Raw genomic sequence first — 27,469 nt, 5'->3', positions numbered from 1 at the left:
GTCCTTTTGTACGAAGCGAGTGTGGAGTCCTGATCCGCGATTCCGTAGCTCTGCGAGGGGCGCGGCCGGAGATGGACGAAGCGTGAGATAAGGGAGAGAAAGGAAGAGTCTCGGGAAATTTGGTGTACGGTAAGCCCTTGCACAGGGAAGTGCTTGGCAGTACACCAGGGAAATTTGGTGTACTTGAGCCCTTGAGCGGGGAAGTGCTTGGCAGTATACCCCCATTTTCCAGAATAGGAAAAATGGGAAATATGAGTTCCAGGGGACAGGGAGATATCCCTGGGGGAGTGCCTACCGACTGCCCTTTAGGAAGGATGTTGAGAAATTGGAAGAATAACCCCAAAACTAAGGAAAAAGATAGGAAGAAAATGGTTAAATATTGTGTATCAGTCTGGACAAAAGAACCAATTAAAGGAACTGCAGTATTTTGGCCAAAATACGGGTCTGACAAAGATTGGGTATGTCAGGCCTTAAATTTGTATGTTAATAACAAATTTCCATTTTCAGAAGAAGAATCGGAGTATGCAGCTTGTTGGATACGAGGAACAAATTTGGTTTTGAGCAAAAATCAGAATAAAAAGGGAAAGAAAGAGGAAGAGACAAGTGATAAATGGGACCTTTTGGATAACTTACCTCCTCCTTATAACCCCCAAGATGCTGCAGCAGCAGCGGTTGCTGTAGCAGTTTCTCCGAGAGAAGAGACAGGAACTATAGATAACATTAGCTCTGGGAACAGGAGGTACCCCAGACTGGTAAAAGAATTGGAACAATGTGAAAAAGACCTTGAGAATTTTCCACTCCCTGGTACTAATACTACTAACACTATTGAAGCTGCTATGTATCCTCTCCGTGAAGTGCCGCTGGGACCTGGACAGATAGGATATGTAAATGCCCCCCTTTCTAGCAGAGAAGTGCAAAATTTTAAAAAGGAAATGAAATCTCTGACTGAGGACCCCATTGCATTAGCAGAACAGTTAGATCAGTTTTTGGGACCCAATCTATATTGCTGGGGAGAAATGATGGCAATTCTGAATCTGCTATTCTCAGGGGAAGAACGAAGAATGATTAGAAGAGCAGCAATGCGGGAATGGGAAAAGGATCATCCTCCAGGAGATGCAGTGATTCCAGCAGAGCAAAAATTTCCAAATGTGGACCCTAATTGGAACAACAATAATGTGCAGGATAGGGTTAACATGAGAGACTTGAGAGAAATGGTAATTAGAGGAATTAGAGAAGCAGTACCTAAGTCTCAGAATTTTATTAAAGCCTTTGAGGTTCAGCAGAGTAAAGATGAAACTCCAAGTGATTTCTTGGAAAGGCTCAGGGACAGGATGCGAAAGTATTCAGGAATGAATCCTGATGACCCTGTAGCGCAGGGGCTTTTGAAGATTAATTTTGTGATGAAAGCGTGGCCGGACATACAAAGGAAACTTCAGAAATTGGAGGGGTGGAATGAACAGCCATTAGAAAAACTTTTGAGGGAAGCGCAGAAAGTGTATGTTAGAAGGGAAGATGAAAAGCAGAAGCAAAAGACGAAAATGATGATCTCCACAGTGAATCAAGTGGTGGGGCAGAGAATGGGGAACCGACGGGAAAAGAAGTTTCAAGAAAGACAAGGATTGGGATGGAATCAAGAAGAAAAAGGGAACAGGAATGTGAAATCAAAGTGGCCACCTCCTTCTCAGCCACGGCAGGTACAGGAAGGATGTTATAAATGCAGGCAAACAGGACATTTTAAACGAGAATGTCCTGAATGGAAAAGGGAAGAAAGATTGTTTACCATCATAAACTCTGAATAGGGGGGTCAGAGGTTCTTTGAACAGTGGTCCCACCAAGAACCCTTGATAAATTTAGAAGTGGGACCTAATAAAGAAGAGGTTGTATTTTTAGTAGATACAGGAGCAGCCAGATCCTCTTTAGCTTATAAAATATCAGGACTCAATTTAACTAATAATACTCTATGAGTAACAGGGGTAGAAGGATTTGGTATGGTAGTGTCACTTTCTGAAACTACTGAATTATATTGGGGAACTAAAATTGTCACTGGGCAATTGTTATATGTACCTGAAGCGGGGACCAATTTATTAGGGAGAGATTTAATAGTCAAATTAGGATTACAATTGAAGACCTGTGAAAAGGGAATAACAGTCTCAATGAAATCATTAACAGAAAATGATGAAAAAGAAATAAATCCCATGGTATGGGTAAGGGAAGGAAATCGAGGAGGGCTTAATATAACTCCCTTAAAGATAACTGTTCAAGAAGGGAGCAGAATAGTTAGACAGCGGCAGTATCCTATCTCTTGTGAAGGAAAAATGGGCCTGAAACCTATAGTGCAAACTTTAGTTAAAGATGGTCTTTTGGAGTCTTGTATGTTACCGTATAACACTCCAATTTTACCAGTACGAAAGCCAGATGGTTCGTACCGATTAGTACAAGACCTGAGAAAAGTTAATGAGATGACACGAAAGCGCCACCCTGTGGTTCCTAACCCTTATACTCTGATGAGTAAAATCCCTTATGAGCACAAATGGTTCAGTGTTATAGATTTAAAGGATGCCTTTTGGGCATGCCCACTGGATCCTGAAAGTCGGGATATTTTTGCATTTGAATGGGAAGACCCAGAAACAGGCCGTAAACAGCAATATAGATGGACTGTTTTGCCTCAGGGATTCACTGAATCTCCCAATTTGTTTGGGCAAGAATTGGAAAAGATTTCAGAAATATTTCAGATTCCAGAAGGGGTGACGTTGTTACAGTATGTAGATGATTTATTGATATCTGGGGTAGAAAAATCAGAGGTAAAAGAAGCCACAAACAAACTCCTGAATTTTTTAGGAGAACACGGGCTAAGGGTATCTAAAGATAAATTACAGTATGTAGAAAAAGAGGTTAGGTATTTGGGACATTTAGTCTCTGACGGCAGAAGGAGAATAAACCCTGAAAGGATTCAGGGAATTGTGCAACCTCCTCTCCCTAAAACAAAGAAGGAGTTGAGAAAATTTTTGGGTTTAATTGGATATTGCAGACTGTGGATAGAGGCATATGCACAGAAAACAAAGAAATTATATCTCAAATTATTGGAGGAAGAACCCAATATACTGAACTGGACTAAAGAGGAAAAAGAAGTAATGGAAAAATTAAAAAAAGATCTTATTACGGCACCAGTCTTAGCTCTTCCTGCCTTAAAGAAATCATTTTATCTTTTTATAACTGTAAGTGAGGGTGCTACTTTGGGGGTGTTAACCCAAGAATGGGGAGATAAGAAGAAACCTGTAGCGTATTTGTCTAAATTATTAGACCCCGTGTCCCGGGGATGGCCAGAATGTATTCAGGCAGTAGCAGCAACTGCCTTAGTAGAAGAGAGCAGGAAATTGACCTTTGGAGGACAACTGATTGTTGTTACCCCTCACCAAGTGAAGACTATTCTCACTCAGAAAGCAGGAAGGTGGCTGACAGACTCCAGAATACTAAAATATGAAGCTATACTAATTGAAAAGGATGATTTAACTATAACTACAGAACCTGTTTTGGATCCTGCCTCCTTCTTGGCAAAGGGAATTGAAGATCCAATAAATATGGAACATAACTGCTTAGATCTAATAAATTACCAGACAAAGATAAGATTAGATTTACAAGAGGTGCCCTTAGAGGAAGGGGAAATATTGTTTATAGATGTATCTTCTAAGCTGGTACAAGGAAGGAGATGTAATGGTTATGCCATCATTGAAGGAACAGATGGGAATGTCGAAGAAATGGGAAAACTGCCTAGTAATTGGTCAGCCCAAACTTGTGAATTATATGCATTAAATCAAGCATTAAAGTTATTAAAAGGGAAACAGGGAACTATATATACTGACTCACGATATGCGTATGGGGTGGTACATACATTTGGAAGAATTTGGGAAGAAAGGGGCTTAGTAAACAGCAAGGGAAAGGAATTGGTCCATGAAGAATTAATTAGACAGATTTTGGAAAATCTGTTACTCCCAGAAGAGATTGCTGTGGTGCATGTGAAAGGACATCAAAAAGGAAACTCCCTAGTTGAATGGGGAAACAGAATTGCAGATGAAAAGGCTAAAGAATCAGCTTTGCAATTGGAAGTGGAAGCAAAGCTGCTTCTTGTACCTGAAATAAAACCTGCACCTGAAAAGCAAATATTCAGTGAAAAAGAGAGAGAAATCTCTAGGGAATTAGGAGCGAAGGAGTCCGAAGGACGGTGGATTCTCCCTGATGGGAGAGAAATGGTAAATAAACAAATAATGAGGGAAATTTTAGCTGTTCTACATCAAGGAAGCCACTGGGGAGTCCAGGCAATGTGTGATGCGGTATTAAGAAAATATATGTGTAGGCATGTATACTGTAGCTAAACAGGTGCGTAATAGTTGCATAACATGCCAACGAGTGAATAAGAAGGCTCTACGGAAACAACCTCTGGGTGGACGGGAGCCAGGGCTTCGACCTTTTCAGAGCATCCAAGTAGATTTTACTGAATTACCTAAAGTAGGTAGATTTAAGTACTTGCTGGTATTAACTGACCATTTGTCAGGATGGATAGAAGCTTTTCCTTCAGCATCAGCAACAGCTAGTGTGGTGATAAAGATAATCCTGGAACAAATAATCCCTAGATATGGGGTTATTGAAAATATAGACTCAGATCAAGGAAGTCATTTTACTTGATCTATTTTACAAGGATTAATGAGAACCTTGGGAATAAAATGGGAGTTTCATACTCCATGGCATCCTTCCTCATCGGGGAAAGTGGAGCGAATGAATCAGACATTAAAGAAGCATCTGTCAAAACTGGTTTTAGAGACTAAGCTTCCCTGGACAAAATGTTTATCTTTAGCACTCCTTAGAATTCGAACTGCTTCTAGAAAAGATGTAGGAGTTTCACCATATGAGATGTTGTTTGGACTACCGTACCTGGGTAGAAGCGGTGAGATACCTATTTTTGAAACTAAAGATATTTTTCTCAAAGATTATATACTTGGATTATCTTCTTCCTTAGCATCTCTCAGGGTTCGTGGACTGTTGGCTCAAACTCCACCTTTGGAATTCCCAGTACATTCATTCCATGCAGGAGGTTGGATCCTGATATGCACCTGGAGAGAATCAAAACTCCAGCCTGAATGGGAAGGACCATTCAAAGTACTACTAACCACTGAAACAGCTGTAAGAACTGCGGAAAAAGGTTGGACTCACTATACTCAAGTGAAGGCATCCATCGACCCTAGCGCCTGGGAAGTTGTTCCTACAGAAGACTTGCTGAAAGTTAAAATCAAAAAGAAAATTTTGTAATAGACTCTGAACGGGATAAAAGCTTACAATTGTAAACTAACCTTTTATTTTCACAGGTAACTAATGAGTGTGACTTGTGAGGACAGACCTATAGCAAATTGAAGTGCTCCCAAGGGGGGTTTGTTATAGTAGCAGTGTACATCTTATTCTTTGTATTGATAATTATTTGGAAACCTAAGGTTTATAGATAATGATAGGGAAAAATCAATTATTAATTTTGTTTCTGGTAATTGTAGGCCTCAGAGAAGGCCTTGGTCAATTGGAAACTTGGAAAAGATTTGACCAGATGATAGCAAAGACAGGGTATCCTGTCAAAATATGGGTGAATGTGACAGAGAGTTATGAACCACAAGCCATCACGTTTGATGCTTGTGAGGTGTTACCTTGTGGAGATTTAAATGCTCAACGACAATTGAGCAAAGAGCACAAATCTCTCTGTCCTGAACCTAAGACTAGCAGTATGTTTGAAGGACCCCCTTGCCCAGCATGGACTGACATATGGTGGATGACCAATCATAAAGGGTGGTCACATACACCCTGTTTACTGTTTACTTCATGAAGTTAAAGAAACAAATTAACATATTTAAAGGAACTGTTCAGCCCAATTGTCAGCATCTACAATGTAATCCAATAACTATAACAATTAGTCAGGCTGATTACCTTACAAACCGTACTTATGGTCTCGGAGCAGATGTAACTGGGCGAGACCCAACAGCCAGATTGAGAATAGCTGTAAGGGAACGATACTCTCTTGCCATCAGAGAAAGGGAGAAACTCAAGGAGAAAACAGGAGAGAAAACAGGAGAACCTCTTCGAAATGCGGCAGTTGTCACAGGGGAAGAAATGGGAATGATCAGGAGGAGAGCTGCTATACAAGAATGGGAAGGAGCTCATCCTCCAGGACCAGGGGTAATACCTGCAGAGCAGGGGTGCCCACTTGCCGATCCTGGCTGGAGTGGTGATAGTGCACAGCACAAGGGTCATGTGGGAGACTTGGGGTCGGGGTGGGAGAGTGCTCGGGGGTGAGTCCCGAGGACCCGGTATCCCAAGGGCTCTTGAAAGTTCATTTTGTGATTAAGGCCTGCCAAGATACTCAGAAAAGGCTCCGGAGGGTGGGAGGATGTAGTGAACAGTCACTGGGGGGCCCTCCTGAGGGAGGCGCTGAAGGTGTATGTCAGGAGGGGAGATGAGAAGGAAAAGCAGAGAGCGAAACTAATGGTATTGACAGCGTAGCAGGTAGTGAGGCAGAGGGTTGGAGAAAGAGGAAGAAAATGTTCAGGGGGAGTCAGGGCCAGGATGGAAAGGAGAGGAAAAGAGATGAAGGAATGGCAGGCAAGGAAAGCTACCTGTGTTGCAGCCTGAATCCTAGCAGGGACAGGCTTTGATAAGATGTTTTAAGTGTGGTCAGGCTGGCCACTTCAAATAGGAATATCCGGAGTGGAAGAAGGAGGAGAGAAGGATGGAATTAAGTTGGCCCCTGACTGAGCCTCTGGTGAAAGTACAGGCTGGAGAAAGATAAAAAGAAGTATTAAAAAGGGTTATTGAAGGTGTTAAAGGTGTGGTATGTAATGTTTGACAGAGCTGTTTTTTGAATGAGTTGGGAAAGTTGAATGAGCAGGGAAAGAGGATGTAGGCATTATCTAAGTAACTGTCTAGAAGTTTTGGTATATTTGCTGTGCTGTTTGGTCAGTTTCCCAAGTATTGGGGATGGGGGGGACGGGGGGGGCAGCCTGCTCCACCAGGGGCCTCTCCACAGGCCGCATGGGGGCTTCGGATCCGGCACCTGGAGCGCTTCCTCCTCCTCCTTCTGTGCTGACTTTGGTGTCTGTAGGGAGGATTCTCGCTCCTCGCTCTCCCAGCTGCTGTTGAGCAGCAGGTTTTTGTTTGTTTGTTTGTTTTTGTTTTCTTGGATGTGCTCTCACAGAGGCAGGGACTGTGTTGCTCATGGCTTGGCTCTGGGCAGCGGTGGGCCCCTTTGGGGCCGGATGAAATTGTCCCTTATCTGCCACAGGGCGGCTTCTGGATTCTTCTCGCAGGGGCTGCCACTACAGCCCCCCCCCCGCCCCCCCCCCCCCAAACCTTGCCATCGAACCCAATACACTGGGGCAGCTAGGTCATTACTGGCCTGTAAAGTATCAGGGATTAAATTAACTAATGAAACCCTAAAAAGTGATGGGGGTAGAAGGGGCTGGGATAACAGCGCCACCTTTGGGAGATACCAAGCTGAGACTAGGGGATAAAATGATCACTGGGCAATTACTGTATGTACTCAAGGCAGGGACTAACTTGTTGGGAAGGGATTTGATGATGAAATTGGGCATTCAAATAGTAAATTGTTAGCCTGGAATAACAGTGTTATTAATGGAGTGCTCTCAGGCCCTGAGAGCAAAGATATATTCACCTCTGACTGGAAAGACCCTGAAATGGGGCAGAAGCAACAATACAGATGGACAGTTTTACCTCAGGGGTTTACAGGGCCACCAATTTATTTGGGCAAAGTTCTGGAACAGATTTTGAAGCAATTACAACCTCCCGAGGAGGTATTACTGTTACAAATATGTGGATGATCGTTTATTGTCAGGACAGGAGAAAACAGTTGTGAAGGAGGCTACTAACAAGCTATTCAACTTTCTGGGAAAGCAGGGCTTGGGAGTATTGAAAAATAAATTACAGCATGTAGAAAGGGAAGTCAGGTATTTAAGGCATCTAATGTCTGAGGGAAAACGGAGAATAAATCCAGAGAGGATTCAGGGAATTGTTGAAAACTAAGAAAGAACTAAAAAGTTTTAAGAGATTTTTTTTTAAGGAATCAGGAGCCACGAAGTCTGAGGGAAAATGGATACTCCCTGATGGGAGAGAGATGCTGAATAAAGCACCAATGAGGCAAATATTAATTGTTTTACATCAAGAGAGTCATTGGGAGGTGCAAGCAATGTGTGATGTTGTGCTAAAAAAAGTATGTCTGTGTAGGAATATAAACTTTATTGAAGGAAATATGCAGAGGATGTACCATATGTCAAAAGGTAAATAAAAAGGTCATCCGTAACCCACCTAGAGGGGGACGGGAGCCAGGGATTTGACCTTTCCAAAGTATACAGGTAGACTTTACTGAGTTACCTAAAGCAGGGAGACTTAAGTACTTGTTTGTCCTAATTGACCACGTGACTGGATGGGTGTAAGCTTTCCCCTCGGTATCTGCCACTGCGAACAAGGTGGCTAAGGTATCACTGGAGCAAATAGTCCCTAGATATGGGATAGCTGAAAACATTGATTCAGATCAAGGAAGTCATTTCACTTCACAAGTACTGCAAGGGTTAATGCAGGCCTTAGAGACTGAATGGGATTTTCACACCCCCTGGCACCCCTCCTTTTCTGGGAAGGTGGACCGAATGAACCAGACATTAAAGAAGCAATTAACTAAGTTAGTGTTAGAAACCCAACTTCCTTGGGTAAAATGCTTACTGCTACAGGTTCAAACAGCACCAAGAAAGGATATAGGAATTTCACCATATGAGATGCTGTTCGGATTACCCTATCTGGGCAGAAGGGATGAGATACCACAATTCTAAACAAGAGAGTTTTCTTAAGAACTGTATTCTGGGGTTGTCCTCTTCTTTGTCATCTCTCAGGACCCGTGGGTTGTTGGCTCAAACCCCACCTTTGGAATTCCCCATTCACCACCATCACTCAGGAAATTGGGTCCTGATTTGGACCTGGAAAGGATCAACTCCGGCCTGAATGGGAAGGACCATTACTAACCACTGAAACAGCCGTAAGAACTGTGGAAAAAGGTTGGACTCGCTATGCTCGAGTGAAGGCATCCGTCGACCCTAGTACCTGGGAAGCTGTTCCTACAGAAGAGTTGTTGGAAGTTGAAATTGAAGAGAAAAATCTCATAGTGGACTCTGAGCAGGATAAAAGCTTACAATTGTAAACTAACCTTTTATTTTCACAGGTAACTAATGAGTGTGGCTTGTGAGTGAGAGAAAGGACTGGCCTATAGCGAATCGAAGTGCTCCCAAGGGGTTTTTGTTCTAGTAGTACATATATCTTATTCTTTGTATTGATAATTATTTGGAAACCTAAGGGTTAAAAATAATGACAGGGAAAAATCAACTATTAATTTTGTTTCTAGTGACTGTAGGCCTCAGAGAAGGCCTTGGTCAATTGGCAACTTGGAAAAGGCATGACCAGATAAGAGTAAGATGGGATACCCCGTCAAAATACGGGTGAATGTGACAGAGGGTTATGTACCACAATCCGTCATGTTTGATGCTTGTGAGGTGTTAGCATGTGGAGATTTAAATGCCCAACGACAACTGAGCAGAGAGAACAAATAACTGGGAGAGACCCAACAGCCAGATGGAGAATAGCTGTATGGAAACGATCCTCTATTGCCACCGGAGATAGGAAGAAACTGGAGGAGAAAACTTCGAAATGCGGCAGTTGTCACAGTTAAAGAAATAAAAGATCTTAGGCAAACATTTGAGATTGAAACAGGATATGGGGATGTGAATGCCTGGATAGAATGGGTCAAATATACTGTCCAGAGTCTCAACCTTAGCAATTGCTATGCTTGTGCCTCAGGAAGACCGATTGCCCAGATAGTGCCCTTCCCATTGGGGTGGACCAAGGATTCCCAGGGGATGCGATGTATGATTGCATTGTACCAAGAAAAGACTGCCTGGGGAAATGAGGCCTGTAAGTCTCTCTCTTTGCTATTCCCTTCCTTGCGTGATAGCAATATCAGGGTTCCCCCTGCATTCTCTACAGCTATAGGTAACCATACAGCTTGCCTCTCACGGCAGGGTGTGAGTGCTACCCGGCATCTGGAGAATTTGCCTTGTGCGCGAGGACCTTGAATGCTACCAAGGACTTGATGGGAAACTGTTCAAGACTTGAGATCCCCAGGGCAGATCTCTGGTGGTACTGTGGAGGGAAGATCTTACGGTCCACCCTGCCATCTAATTGGGGAGGCACTTGTGCACTTGTTCAATTAGCTATACCCTTCACCCTGGCATTTGAAAGAGAAACATCACAAATACCCAGAAGAAGTAAAAGAAGCTTAGGAGTATCATTCGATGATAGAGTGTACATAGATTCTATTGGGGTGCCTAGAGGAGTTCCCGATGAACAGGAAGCCAGGAATCAAATTGCTGCAGGGTTTGAGTCCCTGTTCTGGTGGGTAACAATCAATAAGAATGTGGATTGGATTAATTATATTTATTATAATCAGCAGAAATTCATAAATTATACAAGGGATGCGATAAGAATCGCTGAACAACTAGATGCCACCAGCAAAATGGCTTGGGAAAACAAAATAGCATTAGTGATGGTGCTCGCGGAGAAAGGAGGCGTGTGTGTGTGATACTGAGCAACCATTTGTCCTGGTTTCAGTTAGGACAGAGTTAATTTTCCTCCTAGTAGCTGGCAGGGTGCTATGTTTTGGATTAGAATGAGAAGAGCGCTGATAACATGCTGATGTTTTAATTGTTGTAGAGCAGTGCTTACACCAAGCCAAGGACTTTTCAGCCTCTCTCTGTCCTGCTAGCGAGCAGGCTAGGGATGCAGCAGAAGCTGGGAGGGGACAGACCCAGGACAGCTGACCCAAACTGGCCAAAGGGGTATTCCATACCATCTGACGTCATGCTGAACAATATATAGGGGTGGCTAGCCGGGGTGGAGTGGTGGCCGGCTGCTCGGGGATAGGCTGGGCATCGGTCAACGGGTGGTGAGCAATTGCATTGTGCATCACTTATTTCGTACACATTATTACTATTAATACTATTATTATTATTATTATTGTTGTTATTCTTTTCCCTGTCTTAATAAACTGTCTTTATCTCAACTCACAGGCTTCACTTTCCCGTTTCTCTCCCCCATCCCGGAGAGGGAGGGGGGAGGGTGAGCGAACGGCTGTGTGGTGTTTGACTGCCAGCCGGGCTAAACCACAACACCATTGTTGCACTTTTATACCCAACAATACTGCCCCGGATAGCATAGTAACTAGAGCATTGCAAGGGTTTACCACCCTTGCCAGTGAATTGGCAGAAAACTTAGGAACAGACACTTCCATCACAGGATGGTTGGAATCTTGGTTTGGTAAATGGAAAGGGATGGTAATGTCCATATTTACATCCTTGATCGTAGTAGCAGGAGTTTTGACAGCCATTGGTTGTTGCACTATCCCCTGTGTAAGAGGACTAGTACAGTCATTAATTGAAACTGCACTATTGAAACAAATGACCATGGAGCCACCACCTTACTCAGATAAGATGATGATACTAGAGGAGATGGAAAGCAAAGAAAGTGAAGAAGAGGAAGATATCTACCAAATTACACCTTAGAGAAAAGTTTTGCAAAAATCAACAATTTATAAAGAAGAAAAGGGGGGAATTGTGGGAATAAAAATGTTGTTTTTGCAGAGTTACATTGTTTAAAGGTAAGGAATGTGGTATTGAGATATGCTTGCAGTGATAAGAAAACTTAGCAGGCGACCTTGTAAAATGCAGACAACCAGACTCCTTAGAGCAATTAGGTGAAAATCACAGTGTTAAGTCAAGTCAGATAAGTGAAGAAACATTACTGCTTCAAAGAGTAAAAAAGTCAAAAGAATATTGAAATTTAACAGGCCGGCAACTGAAGGCCATGTATTGTCTGTGAAGCATCGGATAGGTTGTGAACCTGGATTACCCAGTCAATGGGGAAACAGGGGAGGGTCCCGGTCATCGAGAAATAAAGTATATAAACCGTACTGTGTGACTAGTAGGTGCGCTCCTGCTTGTGGGACACCCGCCATTGCAATCAGGAATAAATTACTACTTCATTGAGATCCTCGCCTGAGCCTAGGTTATTGGCTACAGAGTGTTTCTCACACCTTTAAGCAGTAGAAAAATAGCACCAGTGCTCTTGAAACTAACAGGTTGCTCGTCACCTTGGGTTTGTAAGACGAACGCCAGATAAAGAGAATCAATAATCTATCTCAGAACAGCAAAAACATCAGAGCAAGTTTTTCCCCACAACCCTCAAAGGCTCACAGTGAGTCACCATCAGCAAATGCGGATCTTGTTTATGCCTCTCACGCTATCAGGGTAACACACTAGAAATAACACTGTTATTTAGATCTTGCAGAGCGTTTGTGGGAGGTAAGGAGCCTCTAAAAGCTCTTGGCAGAGGCAGTCAAAGCATTGCTGTCCCCGTTTTGCAGAGCGGGCAAAAGAGGGACCCTCAGGAAGGTTCTGGGGGCCAAGCTGTAGTCTCTCAAGGAGCAGCTCGGGGCCCAGCACCACGAGCCCCTCTGCTGCTCTCGTCTCCAAAGGCACCTCTGGGGCCATCAGCTTCGGCTGCAGGCACTCCAGGGTGGACAGACATTTCCAACGCTCGCTTTGCAAAGTACCTGGCCTGCTGCTGCAGACACTCTGCTCCTAGGGGCTAACTTCAGCTGTGCCAGGACAGAAAGTGTGATTTCCACCTCTGCAAGCCCAAAACATCTCTAGAGAGGGAGCGAGCAGGTGCGCCCACTTTGAATGGGCGTTCGGAGGCACGCTCAGTTCTGCCCCTAACTCCGAGTTGCTGTCAATGTGTGTGACCTTCATCTACTCTCCTATGCCCATATTTTTGAATGTGGGTCCCTGAAATCCTTATTCAGACATCAAAATAGTTGGCCTTCGTTTCAAAGTTGCTAAGCAACCATAGCTCGCACAGGAGGCGTTGGGAGCTGCATCCCCAGCGAGCAGCGTGGCTGCCCGCCACATCCCTACCTGCTGGAGAGGTGCCTGCGCTCAGGCACCCCAGTTCCAACTTTCTGGCCTTAATTTCTTCCTGCCTCTGCATTCCCTGCCATGCAGTGGCTGTTGGCCCTTGCCGAGCACAGGATCTATCCCATGTCATGTCAGCGAACGCCTCGAGGTGTTTGGGTGAGAGGAGCAGAGCAGGGGGCAAGGCAGACAAAAGCCAGGAAAAGCCCTGACACCATGATGCGGCACTGGGGTGGTGAGGGCCGGGAGCAGCCATCGCTCCTCTGTGATTGTGTTCTATAATTAAATCCTCCTATTAAGAAATGACACCCCTCCGACGAAGCCCTGCTACCTTTATATGCCCGAGCGGAGCCCTGTAACAGGCAACCTGGGAAGCCATGTGTGGCGGGGGGAGCAGATGGCAAGCAGATACGAAGTTCAAAGAGACCCAAATACCCCAAACTGACTTATTTCATCCATCAGCTTGTGTGCAATTTCTTTAAACCACAGCCTCTCTGCAGAACATTCAACAGTCAGGCTTGTCCACAGCTTCTTCCATCCCTGTCCCCGCTTCACAGATTAGCCAAGTGAGTCTCACAAAACACCGACAGGGTCATCTCCTCGCTTTGTAAGCATTGCACGGGGATAGGAGAGGGAAATGTCCCATGGTTGAGATGAAGTGAAACCTCAGCAGAACTAGGAGCAACGCTGGGATGCGGGGCTCCACATCACTGGTGGGAGGGAGACAGCCCTGCATGGGGCAGGATGGGGTTCAGCAGCTGTGGAGGGAAAGACAATACAGTTTTATGGCAAGAAATGGAAGGGCATAAGGGGTATTATTGGGGTACCATTATGGTTCAGACTAAGGAAATGTCACAGCATGATATGAAATATGGTCCAGCCCAGACAGGCCTGGACATTTTGCTGGAACTCTGGTTTCTTTGCTCATCCAGGACTTTTTCCCAAACTCAGAAGTTCCTTCCTTGTTATTAACATTCACTGTCTTCCTTTATGGTGTCTAGCTTAGTCCGAGCTAAAGAAGTGCAGAAATCTCAAACAAATGAATACACCCCTATTTGAAAAGCATCAGATGTAAAGGAGGACCTGGGCTTGGTGGCAGAATTTGGGGCAAGTTCTTCCTGTTTGCAGAATCAGGAACATTCTGTTGCTTTCTTGGCCGTAGCCCCATCTCTCAAGCCTGACCCACGCCTCTTCTCCTCTCTCTTCTAAAAAATAAATTAATAGAGATTCTGACGAGCAGGGACAGGAGGAAGCTGTGACATGCGAAATGGCAGTCTCTGCCAGGCCGCGCTTGCACAAACAACCCCTGGGTGCTTGCGAATGGAAAAACCCAACAAGAGAGAAAGCAGAAGCTATAAGCTATAAGCAGCCTGGCTATTTTCAGGTCCCGTTCCAGGCAAAACTAGTACTAAATTATTTACCAACCAATTGCGTGAAGGAATCAAATCCAGTGGCATCCACATGCGACACTCATAACCTACTAACTGCATTAACGCAACTGAGGATTAAGGGAGATTTGAATCAAAGTAATGGGAAACAAATCATGTGCTGAAGTATTTAGATGTAGTCACTTCTCATGCTGACTTGATGCCTAGGGACTTGTCACCCCCCTTCCCTGGCAAGTGGCCACAGCCAGCCACTAGCCATTGGCGCTGACAGCTTCCAGCTCAGCCAAGCTTCCATTTTGGAGACAGAATTTTCAGAGATGCAGCTGAGTCCAGGAAAAAAAAAAAAACACAATAACCAACCAACCAACCAACCAACCAAAAACAAAAACAATAAAAACACACAAGAATACAGACAAAGAGAAAGGAAACTAAAATAACCCCCATGGTGCTTCAGGGACTATCTGGATGAGTAGCAGGGGGCTGGCAATGGGAAAAGGAAGGCTGTTAGGAGTCTCCCTACACTTTTCCCAGATGATTCTGCTAACCAGCCGACATCTTTTGCTGGATTAGTGCCTGATGGGATGGGGAAATTAATCTGAATAGCAATAAGGCAGAGAGCTGGAGCAGTTAGTCTGTGAATGAACAGCCAACTGCTGCAGTTGTGGAGACAGTTTTCCCCTTGAACGAGGGAGGAGAAGGAGGAAGAGGTTCTTACAATTTGGGGAAGAATAAGGGGAATTGGTGACTGTCTCTAGGATGACCTACCTGTCACCAATAGTAAAGATCTGCTACACCAAGGTAGGCTCAGAGCCCCAAATTTAATATACCAGTGTTAATATACCAGTGTTGCACAGAGTGTGGGGTGGCGTGGGCATCACGGAGCAGCCCCGACACTGGATGGTGGTGGTGGCCGTGGGGAGCGCTGCCTCTGCAGAGCCTGGAAAGCAAGGAGGCGAGCTGGCCCTGCAGAGAGAAATCCTGAGAGTAATCACACACTCAGCTCACATGCAGGCCGTGTGTTACAGGGAGATGGAAAAGTTGGCAAAGACACCGAGGTGACATCTCTTCTGCGAAAGTTACATTGGGATCTTTTTAAGCTCTTTTTGGACAGCAGCCACTAGAGATGGGCAGGACAAGGGAGCTCTGGTGAACGGCTTATCTGAAAGACACCGGTCCTGAGCACGCAGCCCCGTGCTCTGGGGCAGCCCAGGGCTGACGGATGGGAACAGACACCTCTCACCAAGCCGTGTTTGCTGCAGCCTCTGCAAATCTGAGCCTGAGATCTTTCTTCACTCCCGGTACCCACTGTAATGTGAGTTTTTTACATGGCAATCAATGACACTGCTTCCAAGGGTAGTGCTTAGTCCTGCCGGTAAAAGGTGGCAAGATCAGGCCCTAATGGTGGGGAAGGAAGGAGCCAAGAAATGTACGCCGGAGTTGAAAGCTATGAAAATAGCAACTAGTCTGGACTTCCCCCCAAACCAATAGTAAACAAAATCCAATGGGACTTTTCTTTCATTACAACTTGCAAAAATGTTTTTTTGCCTCTCTCTCGTGACAACCCTGCAAGACAGATCTATCCCTATGTCTTGTACTCTTCACAGATCGGGAAACTGAGGCACGGACAGGAAGGAGAGGGACATGACATGCTCAGGACAGCACGAAGAGGCCAGATGAACTGACCAAGGCCTTGGGGCTGGTCCATGTCAGCTGAAAATGGGACAGGGATGAGATGGATGCAGTGTAATAAGCAGCTGTATGGAGAGCTGTAAGAGGTTATGCATGTACTTTTTCCATGCTACATGCGGTAACAGCTATATCTTCCAAACCACCCAACAACCCTCAGCAAATCATGTTTGAAAACTGCAGTCCATTCCTGCCTGTGTGCATGATTAATGCTAAGGCCTTGCACATACAGACAAGGGCTCATCAATTTCTTTAAGTCATTTAAAGTCATTATTGGAAAGGGCAGCTGGTGGAAGATAGCAAAGCTGAGCTCAACGCTGCTATTTGGAAAGGACAGCTTTGTACTATAAAATAAAATAAAATAAAATAAAATGTCACCGAGCGCTTAAACTCAGGTTTCCCACACCTCCTCTTAGCATGGAGCCTGATCAGAGTTTGACTCTCCTCTAGAGTGAAACAGCTGATTCAAAACCAAACTGACCTTCTCTGGTTAACAGTAATAACAATGGAAAAAGAAATAGCATTCATTGGCATCTCCTTAACAAAAGGAAGCACTCGATTTCATGCAGAAGCTATTACCTTCCATTAAACTAACACCTGAAGCAGGCTATACATGAAAAAACAAAACATTAAAGCAGAACAACCTTGTCATATATTTTAACTTTTAATCATCCTATCAAGTTGATTAAATAAACAGAGAAAGTGGAAATTTATTGGATTGAGGGAAGAAGGTGACAGAGAAACTTCGAATGCTTTCAAAGATTGGATGTTGTGCCGTATGCTAAAGCAGAAGTCAGGCAGAGAAGGAGGTACAGCTCTAAATGACTTTATAAAAATACTTTCCTCTGGACCACCCCGTTCCCAGCTCACTTGCAACTCAAGAATGGGAACCAAATTTTCACATGAACCAGAGTTTAACTCACAGTGTAGATGAACCAATCATCTGCCTCCTATCCTAGTATGATACAGCCCTACCAGAGGCTGACCCTGGAAAGAAACCCTGGATCAAACCCAGCAAAAAGCTTCAGATCTGAGTTCACATTTCAAAAATTTTGCTATTTTTGGCCCAAGTCTACCCATCCTAAACACTGGCACAACTTGGAACAAGATCCTGGAACAACCTTTACTCTTCCTATTATTAAATCTCCATCTGTTGTCAGATATCACTCTTTAATTTTGTTTTTACCCCATGCACTTGAGACTTACAGTTTGAGTAACAAAGGCTGTATAAAACACAGATGAATCGTGTAGGCAGGTTAGGGTGAACAGCTCTTGTATTAGTCACAAAAGCCTGAAGAACGAGATGAGTTATGTGCACGCCAGTTGTTGGGAAAAGATTAATTAGACCACTGGACCTTGAGCTGGGTTAAAATCACACCCTTTTAAATCAGCCTGGAGAGCTTTTCTGGTATGGAGGATAACTCACTGGAGAAGGACTGAGGGAGCTGGGATCTTGGCATGCTCTGACACAGACAACAGTATGACCTTGGAAAAGTCACTTTACATCCTGGTGCCTTTGTTTCCCCTTTGTTTCTATGTAGTGTGGCAAAATCTGCAGGCCAAGATCTGCATCTGCATCTTATTAAGCATAAATACATCACTTTTGAGCCTCAGGCCACTCACAGAGGGAGCCCTGAGGTGCTACCAGAAGGTGAATGGTGATGCTAAGCCCACACCTTCATGTATGGACAGAGAAATAGCAGTGCCAAGGCATGTTTCCCATTGCAAAATTATTTCAGAACAACAGTGCAGTGAGGGAATTGCCCTGGTCTTACTCACAAACACCAGGATTTACTCCATCAAGCCGGAGCCAAAACAAACTGGAGAGAGGGAGATACTTAGAAGACCTGAGCCCTGGCCTTCCACGAGGAGATCGAGGTTGGTGCAGTACCTGCAGAGACTGTACACAATTTGCAAGGAGTGGTAAATACACAGGCCAGAGGCTGTATTTAACCAGCAAGCAAGAGGCAAGAAGCATATTAAGTGTTAAGTATAAACAAATACAAAAATGAAATTAAAATAAAAAAAGATCTGTGATCAATATTCTCTCAAATACCTGTCTTATCAAGCCTCACATGTTGATTGCAGCCCAACCAAAATGACCTGCTGTGAATGATTCCTAATCCTTTTCTCCTTCAATTTTTATTTTTCATTCCTGCACTAGGATAATCTTTTATTGATATGATACATGCTTGTAAGAACAATGCTGCAGAGATTGTGGGCTTGCATCATTTCACAGGCAATGTCATGTTCAGGGCTTTTACATCCCATCTATGAAGAGTACAGAGGGACACAGGCAGGGATTTTCAAAGAAGTCTAACCTCAAATCAAATAGATTTAATTGGGAGTTGGAAATCCCAGGAAGACGATTAAATTCACTGTGCAAAGGCTGTTCAGAAGCAGGTAAGAAAGGAGATTTTGTGCTCAGTGGTGTTAATTTACATCAGTAGATGATCTGGCTCTTTGTTTGTTACCCCCATTTTAACAAAGGTAAAACTGAGGCTCAGAGAAACTAGTCAGTAGGAAAAAGCCCACAAACATAGCCGTCTTGTTCTAACCGAAGGGAGTTTGTGAGCATAATTAACCCATGAGGATAATTAACCATTGTGAATAGGGATGTAACAACCTCTCCATTGTTTTTAGACTTTTCAAGGCAATTAGATATCTCTGGCTGAGCCAGAAGCTGTAGGACAGATGCAAAAGTCACTACCTGAAATCCTGCACCATGTGTGAGGACGGAGAGAGATGTCAAAGGCTTGTCCTGGCCTTTAAAGCTCCAGTTTGTGCAAAAAGTTGGAAGAAGTGCAGAAGTTGGAAGTACTGTCATTACTTGTACCAGTCCTTCACTTCATATTCCCAATCTGAGAGCCCAGAGCTGATCCACACAGTTGCAGCTCCATCTCTTCTCTACCTAGGGAGCTGCAGCTCCTACACGGGTCTGGAACTTCAGAGTTTTCCATCCCTTAAAGTTTCTCCTTTAAAATAAAAGCCAAAACAAACAGCTCCTCTCTGCCTGCCTTGGACTTGATTCCCCATCTCAGAAGAATTCACAAAGGACTGACAAAGAAACTTATGTTTGGACACGGTAACCGATCTGATTAAAATTAAATGATTGCATGAACACTTTGCGTGTATCCAACAACTCATGGGCCATTACACCCTCTAATCGTATGAGTTTGGCATGCTGGACGTTATGAGGCAACATCATTGAAAACTCATGGAGCTGAACAAGGCAGAACCTGAGGTCTGAAATACTTCTGATCTAGAGGATGCTTTGATTTGATCTAAATTCATGCCACACTGGTGAGGTTCAGGGAGTTCATCCCTTGGTTGCATGGGCTCTTCAGGCAGAGATGCCTTCTATGCCCCTGGAGCAGCAGTCTGCAGTCATTCCTGCTGTTTGATTCCAGTTAATGTCTTCCACATCTGCTGCTTTAAGGGGTCAGAACAAATCTCTCCTTTGGATCTCTCCTCTGTCCCACCTTGGGACCCCACGCCCCAAGTCCTCATCAGATTGTCCGTCCATTGTGTACTCTCTTTTCTCCTCCAACAACTCCTCTTTAATTTCACTACCAATACTTCCCTCAGCTTGAAACTTTCCTTTAGCTCTTTGTTTCTGTCCAACGTTTTCCTCTGTCCTCAAAATCTTCCTTAATCCATTCATACCAAGCATTTTCCCTTTCATCTGCAGCCACTGAAGGCTTACTCAGAGCACATATGTGCTTTTTTTTTTTTTACAAGAGGTTCTGAACCAGTGCATGTATTTGATAGCACTCACTCCTATAAGCACCTCAGCTCCTTTTCCAGCATAATACTTGCTAAATGGGATGTGCTGGCTCCTGTACATTATTTGCTGTGCTTACAGGAAAGCACCTTGGGCTTGCAGGTCTAACATCTCATTCATAGTTTGTTCAAAGCATGTGGAGAAGTGACAAAAGATCAATCAGTTGTCTTTTGTGAGAGGGCCACTGGCCCATGGGGAACACATTTCCCTTTCCAGTCCTTTCCCATCTTTTCTAATGTTTCCATCCTTTTCCACTCAAGATGACAAAAGGAAAGGGGAAAGTCCACAAAAGTACCAGAAAAGATTGGGAAGTTCCCAGGGAAAGGAGTTCTAAGAAGAAGCTGATAAGGATGGTGGGATAGTCTAGGAAACCACCCAAAATGAAAGCTGAAATTGGCCAAGACATAGACAGACCAGCCCCAGAATAGTTACCAAGCAATTTCTATAGCATCACTGCAAGTTTTCTGTAAGAAAGTCAAATGCAGAGCTTGGGATCACTCCTGAGTCTACTGCAGGGAGTTACAAATATCCCCGGTCACTGACCAGAGTTGAGCAGGGATTACCACCCTACCTTACTATTGCCACTCGAAGTGGCTAGTTAGGAGGAGACACATAAAGCCCCGTGGAATGGATAAGCTTCCCAGGAGCAGACCAGCTTCAAATGAATGTGTCAGGGCCCAGAAACAATACCCAGCTCAAGTGCACGCAGGAAGGGTAGGACACGAGCACCAGCCTTTGAATCACTGCAGACCAAGATCGTATCATCCTGCAGCCGTCATCCTTCCAAATATAGAAGGGGATTCACTGACAACCTCAACTCCTTATCTTTGCTGGTGACCTTTACTGAGTTACACAATTGGCTTCCTGCAACAGAGAGTGCTTGGATTCACAGTTTACTATGCACTGGCTGTCTCCACTTTTATTTTGCACTTTTACTTTATTATCTTTAATTTTCTTCTTCCAACTCTTGAGTGAGTATTAGAAAGTCAATACAAAACCTATTCCGGCCTTTTATTCTAAAATAACAGCACTAAGCTTGTTTATTTACACTGAGACAGGATGATATTTGTGACAGCCTTGTCAATTGTTCAATGGCATGACACTAACTTTTTCTTTAAATTCAAATGCACTTTATTTGTGTGTTTGTCTGTCTCTCCAGATTAACTCTTGTTTTCCAGAATCAATATCAATATTCTCCAAAGAGTTGAAAAACTGCAGACAACAGCTGGTGAGCAAGACACATGGCTTTCGAATGCCTCATGCTGGGGCAGAGGTGTGATGACTGCCATGAAGGAAGGGTCAGCTATTCATGCACTGAATTTACAGTTCTCAGCTTGCTTGGTTGAACTGGACCACTTGTCAGAATTAGCTTTTGCCAGCAACCAGGAAGAATTTGGGAAATCATGAAATACCCCTATGAAGGAGCCCCACTGTGCCTTTGGGAAATTCAGACTCTTTTTGGCTTCTGCCACAGCTTCCTGGTCACCCCATTGCTGTTGACTGCTACCTCTATTTCTGCGAGCAGCTGTGAAAGCAAGGACAAGCAGCAACATCCCTTCACTAAGTACTCCCCTTGGGAAAAGAGGAATCATTCACCCCTTCCTTGACAGAGCTTGGTGCCCCACAGCAACATGAGAAGAAACCTCTGGTCTGTTTTGATAGCATCTATTTTTCAGTCCTACTGAAGCTAGTGCTACAGATATCTTGGGCCAGGCCCAATGCCCTTCTGTCCCTGTTTCCCACCTGAGAAGCAGGATAGATACAAAACAATGTATTGGTTGGTTATAGCTCTTAGTTGATAAAACCATACATATTTTCACATCAGCTGCTCAAATTTTAATTCTCAGCATGAATGGTTTGATTTTCAGAAGTGCTGCACATCCACTTTTCCCAAAGAATCAAAGGAAAGTGTCTTCTAGCAATGACAAAACCCCAAAGCATCACTAGTGAACACAATAGCTTCCTTACAAGATTTAGTATTGGGGTTGGAGCCCTCAGCACCAGGCAACACTCCTGGCGGAGAACTTGCCTGCTGCACTGCAGCAGTAGATGTTTCTCTGACATGGAGCCACCACCACTGGAGGCTTTTGCTGCTCCCTTTTGGGGTTGGTTACAGGTATTCAGCTTTTCTATGAATTACTGTACAGAAATCCCCCCAAAAAGACTGTTTCTGTCCTGAGAAATTTAATGTGACTGAGATTCAAAGCACCTCTCCATCCAAATCCACCTTAATGTAAGATCTTAATCTTACATTAAGATCCATCTTAACGTAAGGTCTGCAGCGCAAGCCTCAGCAGGATGCCCCAGCGAGGCAGCAAACGTTATAGCCCTCCCAGTGAGTCCGTCACATCTGAGGCAGTTTGTGCTTGCAATGAGCAAGCTTAGCTTCCCTGGCCCCCATGAAGGGTTTGCCTTCGTAAAGAGCTGTCTGCGTTTGCAGAACCTGAAGACCTGTGATCCTTTAAAGCAAGATTGTCAGGAGAGTTTGATCACCTCTCAAAGGGAAAGAGGGTACTGCCTAAATGTGATCCATTTTCATTCTTTGTGGAGCTTGGAGAATGAATGAACCCCATTACTCAAGACAACACTTGCTCCAGCTCTAAAAATGCCTGATGTTCAGCTTGAACATAAGCTATAACTTCCTAATTGCACTTTTTCCTGCACACTTTTTCATGTTCTGCCTAGGACACACAGCTTTTTTTTTTTTTTTTTTTGTCTTATCTGCTAGTCCAAGCCATCAGTTTTCCTGAGGCTTGCCTCAGCCCATGGACCTGCTCCCAGATCTTACTGGATTTCCTGTTCTGCTGCAAATGTTTTGCATTGTTGCTGTGCTCTGCTCCAGAAGTAGCTGCCTTCTGGTATTGGCTACAAACAGCAGTCTTCCAACTTCTGTAAGGACACTGTGGAGAGAAGGCACACAGCAAAGGTGGGTCATGAATTATTTTTGAACTCTGATTAGCAGTAAAGTGGTGCCTGGGAATAAATGTTAAACTGTGGAATTCAGATGTGGCTGGCTGATTATTTACCATCTTCTGTTGACCCTAAAAGTCAATAAAGCTCCTGTACTACCCTTCTTTCAGATTCCCCTCTCCTCCCTATAACAGTGTGATTAAAATACCCTAGTTCAGGCCCAGCCTATTTGGATGGTGCCATGTGCCTCTTCCCCATAGATTTCTTTGCTCTGGCTGTCAGCCAATCAAGGCTTCAGCAATCTGATCAGCTGCATGATTTAATGAACCCTCCTTTCCTGGGGAAGGGCACATTCCTTTATAAAAAATGGTGAGATATCACATTTCACAGGATGACCTCTACTTTCATAAGATGATGGGAGAAAATTGGTTTTGGAAATCGAGGAAGATTGCATCTTGTGAAACAGAATCCAGAGAGTGACACAGAGACCACCTTTCTATTCCAGTCCATTTGATTTTCAGGTTTTGGTTTTGATGGGGAGCTAAATATAGTTTGGGTCACTGGACCAGAAGCACAAATAATTAAGAAGGAAAGAAGCCCCTCTCCCACTCCACTTCCTTACTCCAAGAAACTCTCAGAGCAAATGTACTGTGCTCAAAGCTGAATAAAGAAATAGAGCTCGGCCTCCAAGCCACTGGAGCAATCTTTGGGAGAAGTATACTTTTATTAATATCCTGCAATATTGTTTTGCTGCTATTGCTCTGCCCAAAAGGAGGATTTGAAGAGGTCCAGGCATTCAGATTCATACACCTGGACCCAGATGCGTTGTCTGGGGATCAAAGCCCCATTTAAACCCAGATAGTTTGGCACCTACGTAATTTTCAGGGCCCTATCCTGAATGCTTAAAGGAAAGAGGCTAAAATAGTTAATGTTTATAACAAGTAGAGATTAACTTTGAGAGTTGTTTAGAGAACTTAAGAATGACTCTCTTTCATGAGGTCATATATGTGAGAAAAAACTTGATGCTCTAGGCTAAATAGAGTCTGACAAGCATGTTTGTTCAGGATACATTTATTACTGAGCTATCCAGGGACATCCACAATTACTGTCATGAGGCGTCTGATGATTAAAGAGTAGAATGATCAAAACAGAAGATTAAAGGCACAGAACAAGGAGCAGAGATGCCTGTCTTCACTGAGAGTACCCACCTGACAGGAAATCTTGAGCCATCCAGGAATGCGTGTGGCATGTGGGTGTACATCAAAACTTGCTGTACGTTTCCTAGATATCACCACCCTGCTTCCACCACCTTTACACATGCAGTGGTCCGGCAAAGGGCATGGATCTTATGGTTTGCACACTGAGCTTTTAAGAGAGCCCATCATGCAGCAACTGGATGCTAACAGGGGTGGATCAATGCTGCTCTGTGGCCCTCCTGTGAGGCCTTGTAACCCCTAACATCTACAAAATGCCCTTCATTCTCTTTGCACTTTCAGCGTTCCTGGCAAAAATCTGAAAGGAGCAGACCTACCATCAGTTTCTACAATTTGGTTTCTTTGCCCAGTACTGTCTGGCTTCCTGTTTACCGTCAACTAGGCTAACCCTTTTACTTCAGCACTGGGTTAAAGCCTCTGCAGGTGTATTGTGGCAGCACCCCACTTACAGTGGGGTTTGGTTGGGTTTATTCCACCTGAAATGAAGGACAAAAGGATTTCCTTGTGTGCCCTCATGCCACGTGTTCATTCATTCTCCCTTTTTGAGTCAGATCTGCCTAGACTTGCTTCTCCTGGTGAGCTCCCTGGAGAGAACTAACCATGATAAAAGCTCTGTCACTGTCTCTGTGCTGCTCTGCCGCTTAAGACATGTTTTGATCTAAATGTGTATAAGGGCCAGCAAGCATGCCATGCTCTATATAATCACTAGGATGCATTCTGAATAGTCAAAAAGAGAGAAAATACATGTATATATGAAGAAATTATGTGCAATCAGTAAATCAGAAATGCTGGGATGCCAACAGAACAGACACATTTCATAGGACAGCCTGCAGCTGGTACAATTCAACACAGCTTCGTCTATTCCTTCAAATGAGGAGTCAAAACGGGTCAATAGAGAGGCCCACCTAAAGACATCCTAAAGCAAGTATGGGGACACCCAGGAAACGGTTCATTCACGTCATACAGTCTTAGGCCAGATTATATATTCTCCTTCCACTAATATCTACCTTTTCAATTCTACATTCCTCAAGGAAAATTTTCCCCTTTGTCCTTACCTAGAATGAGTGTGAAGAGCGCCATGCCTGCAAATGGAACTGAAACAAACAGAAGAATAAAGAAAAAAAAAAAAAAAAGATCAGTGTCCCTGGAGTCTCTTCACCTGCAAACACTTTTCTTTGTGTGTGTGCATGGCTACATGTGTTGCAACTTTATGACTGTGCTGGGTTCCCCTGGGAGCTTCAAACTCTCTTAATGCTTATGACCGCCAGTCAATTTCTATCCCCAGATATCCTTCATAGTAAAGACGTGAAGTAGACAAGAAGAAAACAAATATTAATTACTCCAGGAGTTAAAGCAGCATTCATTTGGATTCACATCTGTAAAAGGCCAATAAATTGAAAGCAACTCTCATAATTACACTGCAGGCCAGGCTGAAAAAAATGATGCATTCTTCCAGAGCAATTTGCTATTGTTAGGGTTTAGGAAACTTGTCCCTCCCTGCTGCTGCCAAAAGAAAAAAGAAAAAAAAAGAGGGGAAAAAAGATACTTCTTTTTTTTTGGATGTTGATGATTAAATAAAAGAGCTCTGAACGGCAATAGTCATTAGACCAGCAGGAGGAATAAATAAGGAACATCATTGGTAGTTGTAAATAACGGATGCCGTTTTGAGCACAACGCAACACATCTGGTAATTATTCTCAATTCCACTCCAATTGCTTTGATTTGGCGGCATAAGGTGCCACAATGAGCTCTGCCATTATGTATTTATTTATTTATGTGTAAATCAGTGTTTAACTGTAAATTGCCTTGGAGGAATCATTGGGATTTGTTGCTTCTGCCATGTGAGGTGTGAAATGTTTGCCATTACTGAACAATGGATTATTTTTTTAATAATATCTGACTAATGTCCTGTTCCCTTGTAATGGGGCTGTTTTGGCATGGGCGGAAGTTGCTTTTGATCCCCCCTTCCCCACACATGTATACTTTTTGTCTCTCTGCTTATATTTTTTTTACAGCTGCTCATTTGTTATCTTTCACTAGAAAGTGCTGAAAATTAAAAAAAAAAAGAATTTTTAAGAAATTTGCATTTATAAAATTTCTGTAGCTTTGATTGAAAGCATTTGCAGATGTCCCTTTCTTCCTTCAAGAATTTCAATTAACTCTTGCACATAGCATGTCCAAACAGCAATAGGGATGATGGTGTCTTTTGCACCTTTAAAATGTATCTGGGCCTTGGCTCCTCAGCTATGACACAGGAATAATGGACCTTTTTTTTTCTGAATTGTCTGCTGAGATTATAACCATGCCAGGACTTCTCTTTTATTACAGTGCGTACAGTACTTAGCAGAACAGGGACACAGTCACAGTTGCTTTCTCCAGATTGTAATTACCAGATCTGTAATTTCTCCAGATCTGTAATTACCACATTAATTTGTATAACAACCTTCAATCCTCTGGCTGGGACACTCCTTCCCCTGAACCACACTTATTCCTGTACTAGACTGACACATCCTCTCTCCTTTGGACAGGACTCAGTTTGGTTGAGTCTCAGATGTTTTTTTTAGGAAAAGACAGGAAAAAAAAAAAGATTTTTTTGGTTTTAATGAGGCAACACCAATTTCCATGAAACTGGCGTGACATTAAAACTAAAGCAGGAGACAATCCCCACCCTCCAGGCCCACAGCACATCCCTGATGGAAACTTGGCTATCTCGGTGGGGACGAGCTTCCAGACTGGGCTGCAGGTCCCCAGCCCTCCGTGGAGCCCAAGGAGCCCCAGGAGGAGCCCCAGAAAAACAGAGACAGGGAAGCCCCTCCTGTGTGTGAGCTGGGAGGACTCTGCTCCCCTGGGGATGACTGGAAAGGAGGCCGCTTCTGCAAAGAGCAGAAAGTGCTGGAGGTGGGCACGAGCTCCCCTCTCTTCTCCTCCGAAGACAATCACCATACATTTAGCTCTGCTGCGGAGTGGAGCAGACGAGCTAATTAACACAGTAAGTCATAAAGAGACCGTGCCAGTGGGGAAAACGGAGCTGCGTGAGCTGTCTGTATCCGTACCCGGTGCAGTCCTCATGTCACAAGATTCTAACTGTATGATTAAGAATGACAAGTGTTAACCCCTCCGGTCTGGGGGTCTCCCAGCTCTCCTGCTGCAGTGGTCTCATCCCATTTTCTTTCCCTGAATTACAGCAATTAGCAGCAGAAAAGACATTAGTTCATCTGCCCCACACGCTTGCTCTTCTCCTTGGCCAGGGTGAAATGAATCCCTATATCCTTGCAGTTCATTGTCCAGCTGATTTTTACATGGCTCACACAATGAAGATTATTTTAAAAAGCTGTTACATCAAAGGGGGAAAGGGATAAAACCAGGAACGCCAGTGATAAGCTAAGGGATGGTGCGCTAGAATCAGAGGGACTGTGTGCTAGTGAGGTC

General features: G+C 43.9%; 2 protein-coding genes and 1 long non-coding RNA gene across 3 annotated transcripts in view; 1 reads left to right on the top strand and 2 right to left on the bottom strand.

Annotated features, from left to right (window-relative positions):
- LOC121063021 (CUGBP Elav-like family member 4) overlaps positions 1-27,469 on the bottom strand; it is a 1,483,068-nt gene that overhangs the window by 954,676 nt on the left and 500,923 nt on the right. The window lies entirely within an intron of this gene.
- LOC121063014 lies at positions 112-10,714 on the top strand. Its single transcript, XM_040543321.1, has 3 exons — positions 112-179; positions 233-1,792; positions 10,684-10,714. The coding sequence occupies exons 2-3, from the start codon at positions 243-245 to the stop codon at positions 10,700-10,702; spliced, it is 1,569 nt and encodes a 522-aa protein (XP_040399255.1). The 5' UTR covers positions 112-179; positions 233-242; the 3' UTR covers positions 10,703-10,714.
- LOC121063027 lies at positions 5,121-9,702 on the bottom strand. Its single transcript, XR_005815792.1, has 3 exons — positions 9,057-9,702; positions 8,349-8,352; positions 5,121-5,154 (listed from the first exon to the last, which is right to left on the bottom strand). It is a non-coding gene; the product is annotated as an uncharacterized LOC121063027 (long non-coding RNA).

This window comes from Cygnus olor (assembly GCF_009769625.2).
Source record: "Cygnus olor isolate bCygOlo1 chromosome W unlocalized genomic scaffold, bCygOlo1.pri.v2 SUPER_W7, whole genome shotgun sequence".
NCBI classification, from domain to species: domain Eukaryota; kingdom Metazoa; phylum Chordata; class Aves; order Anseriformes; family Anatidae; genus Cygnus; species Cygnus olor.
Note: the sequence above shows the minus strand (reverse complement) of the source record. Positions and strands in the feature narration are given on the sequence as shown.

Bases quoted from the DNA above. Each gene is read 5' to 3' on its own strand.
- LOC121063014 (XM_040543321.1), top strand. From the start codon at position 243: ATGGGAAATATGAGTTCCAGGGGACAGGGAGATATCCCTGGGGGAGTG.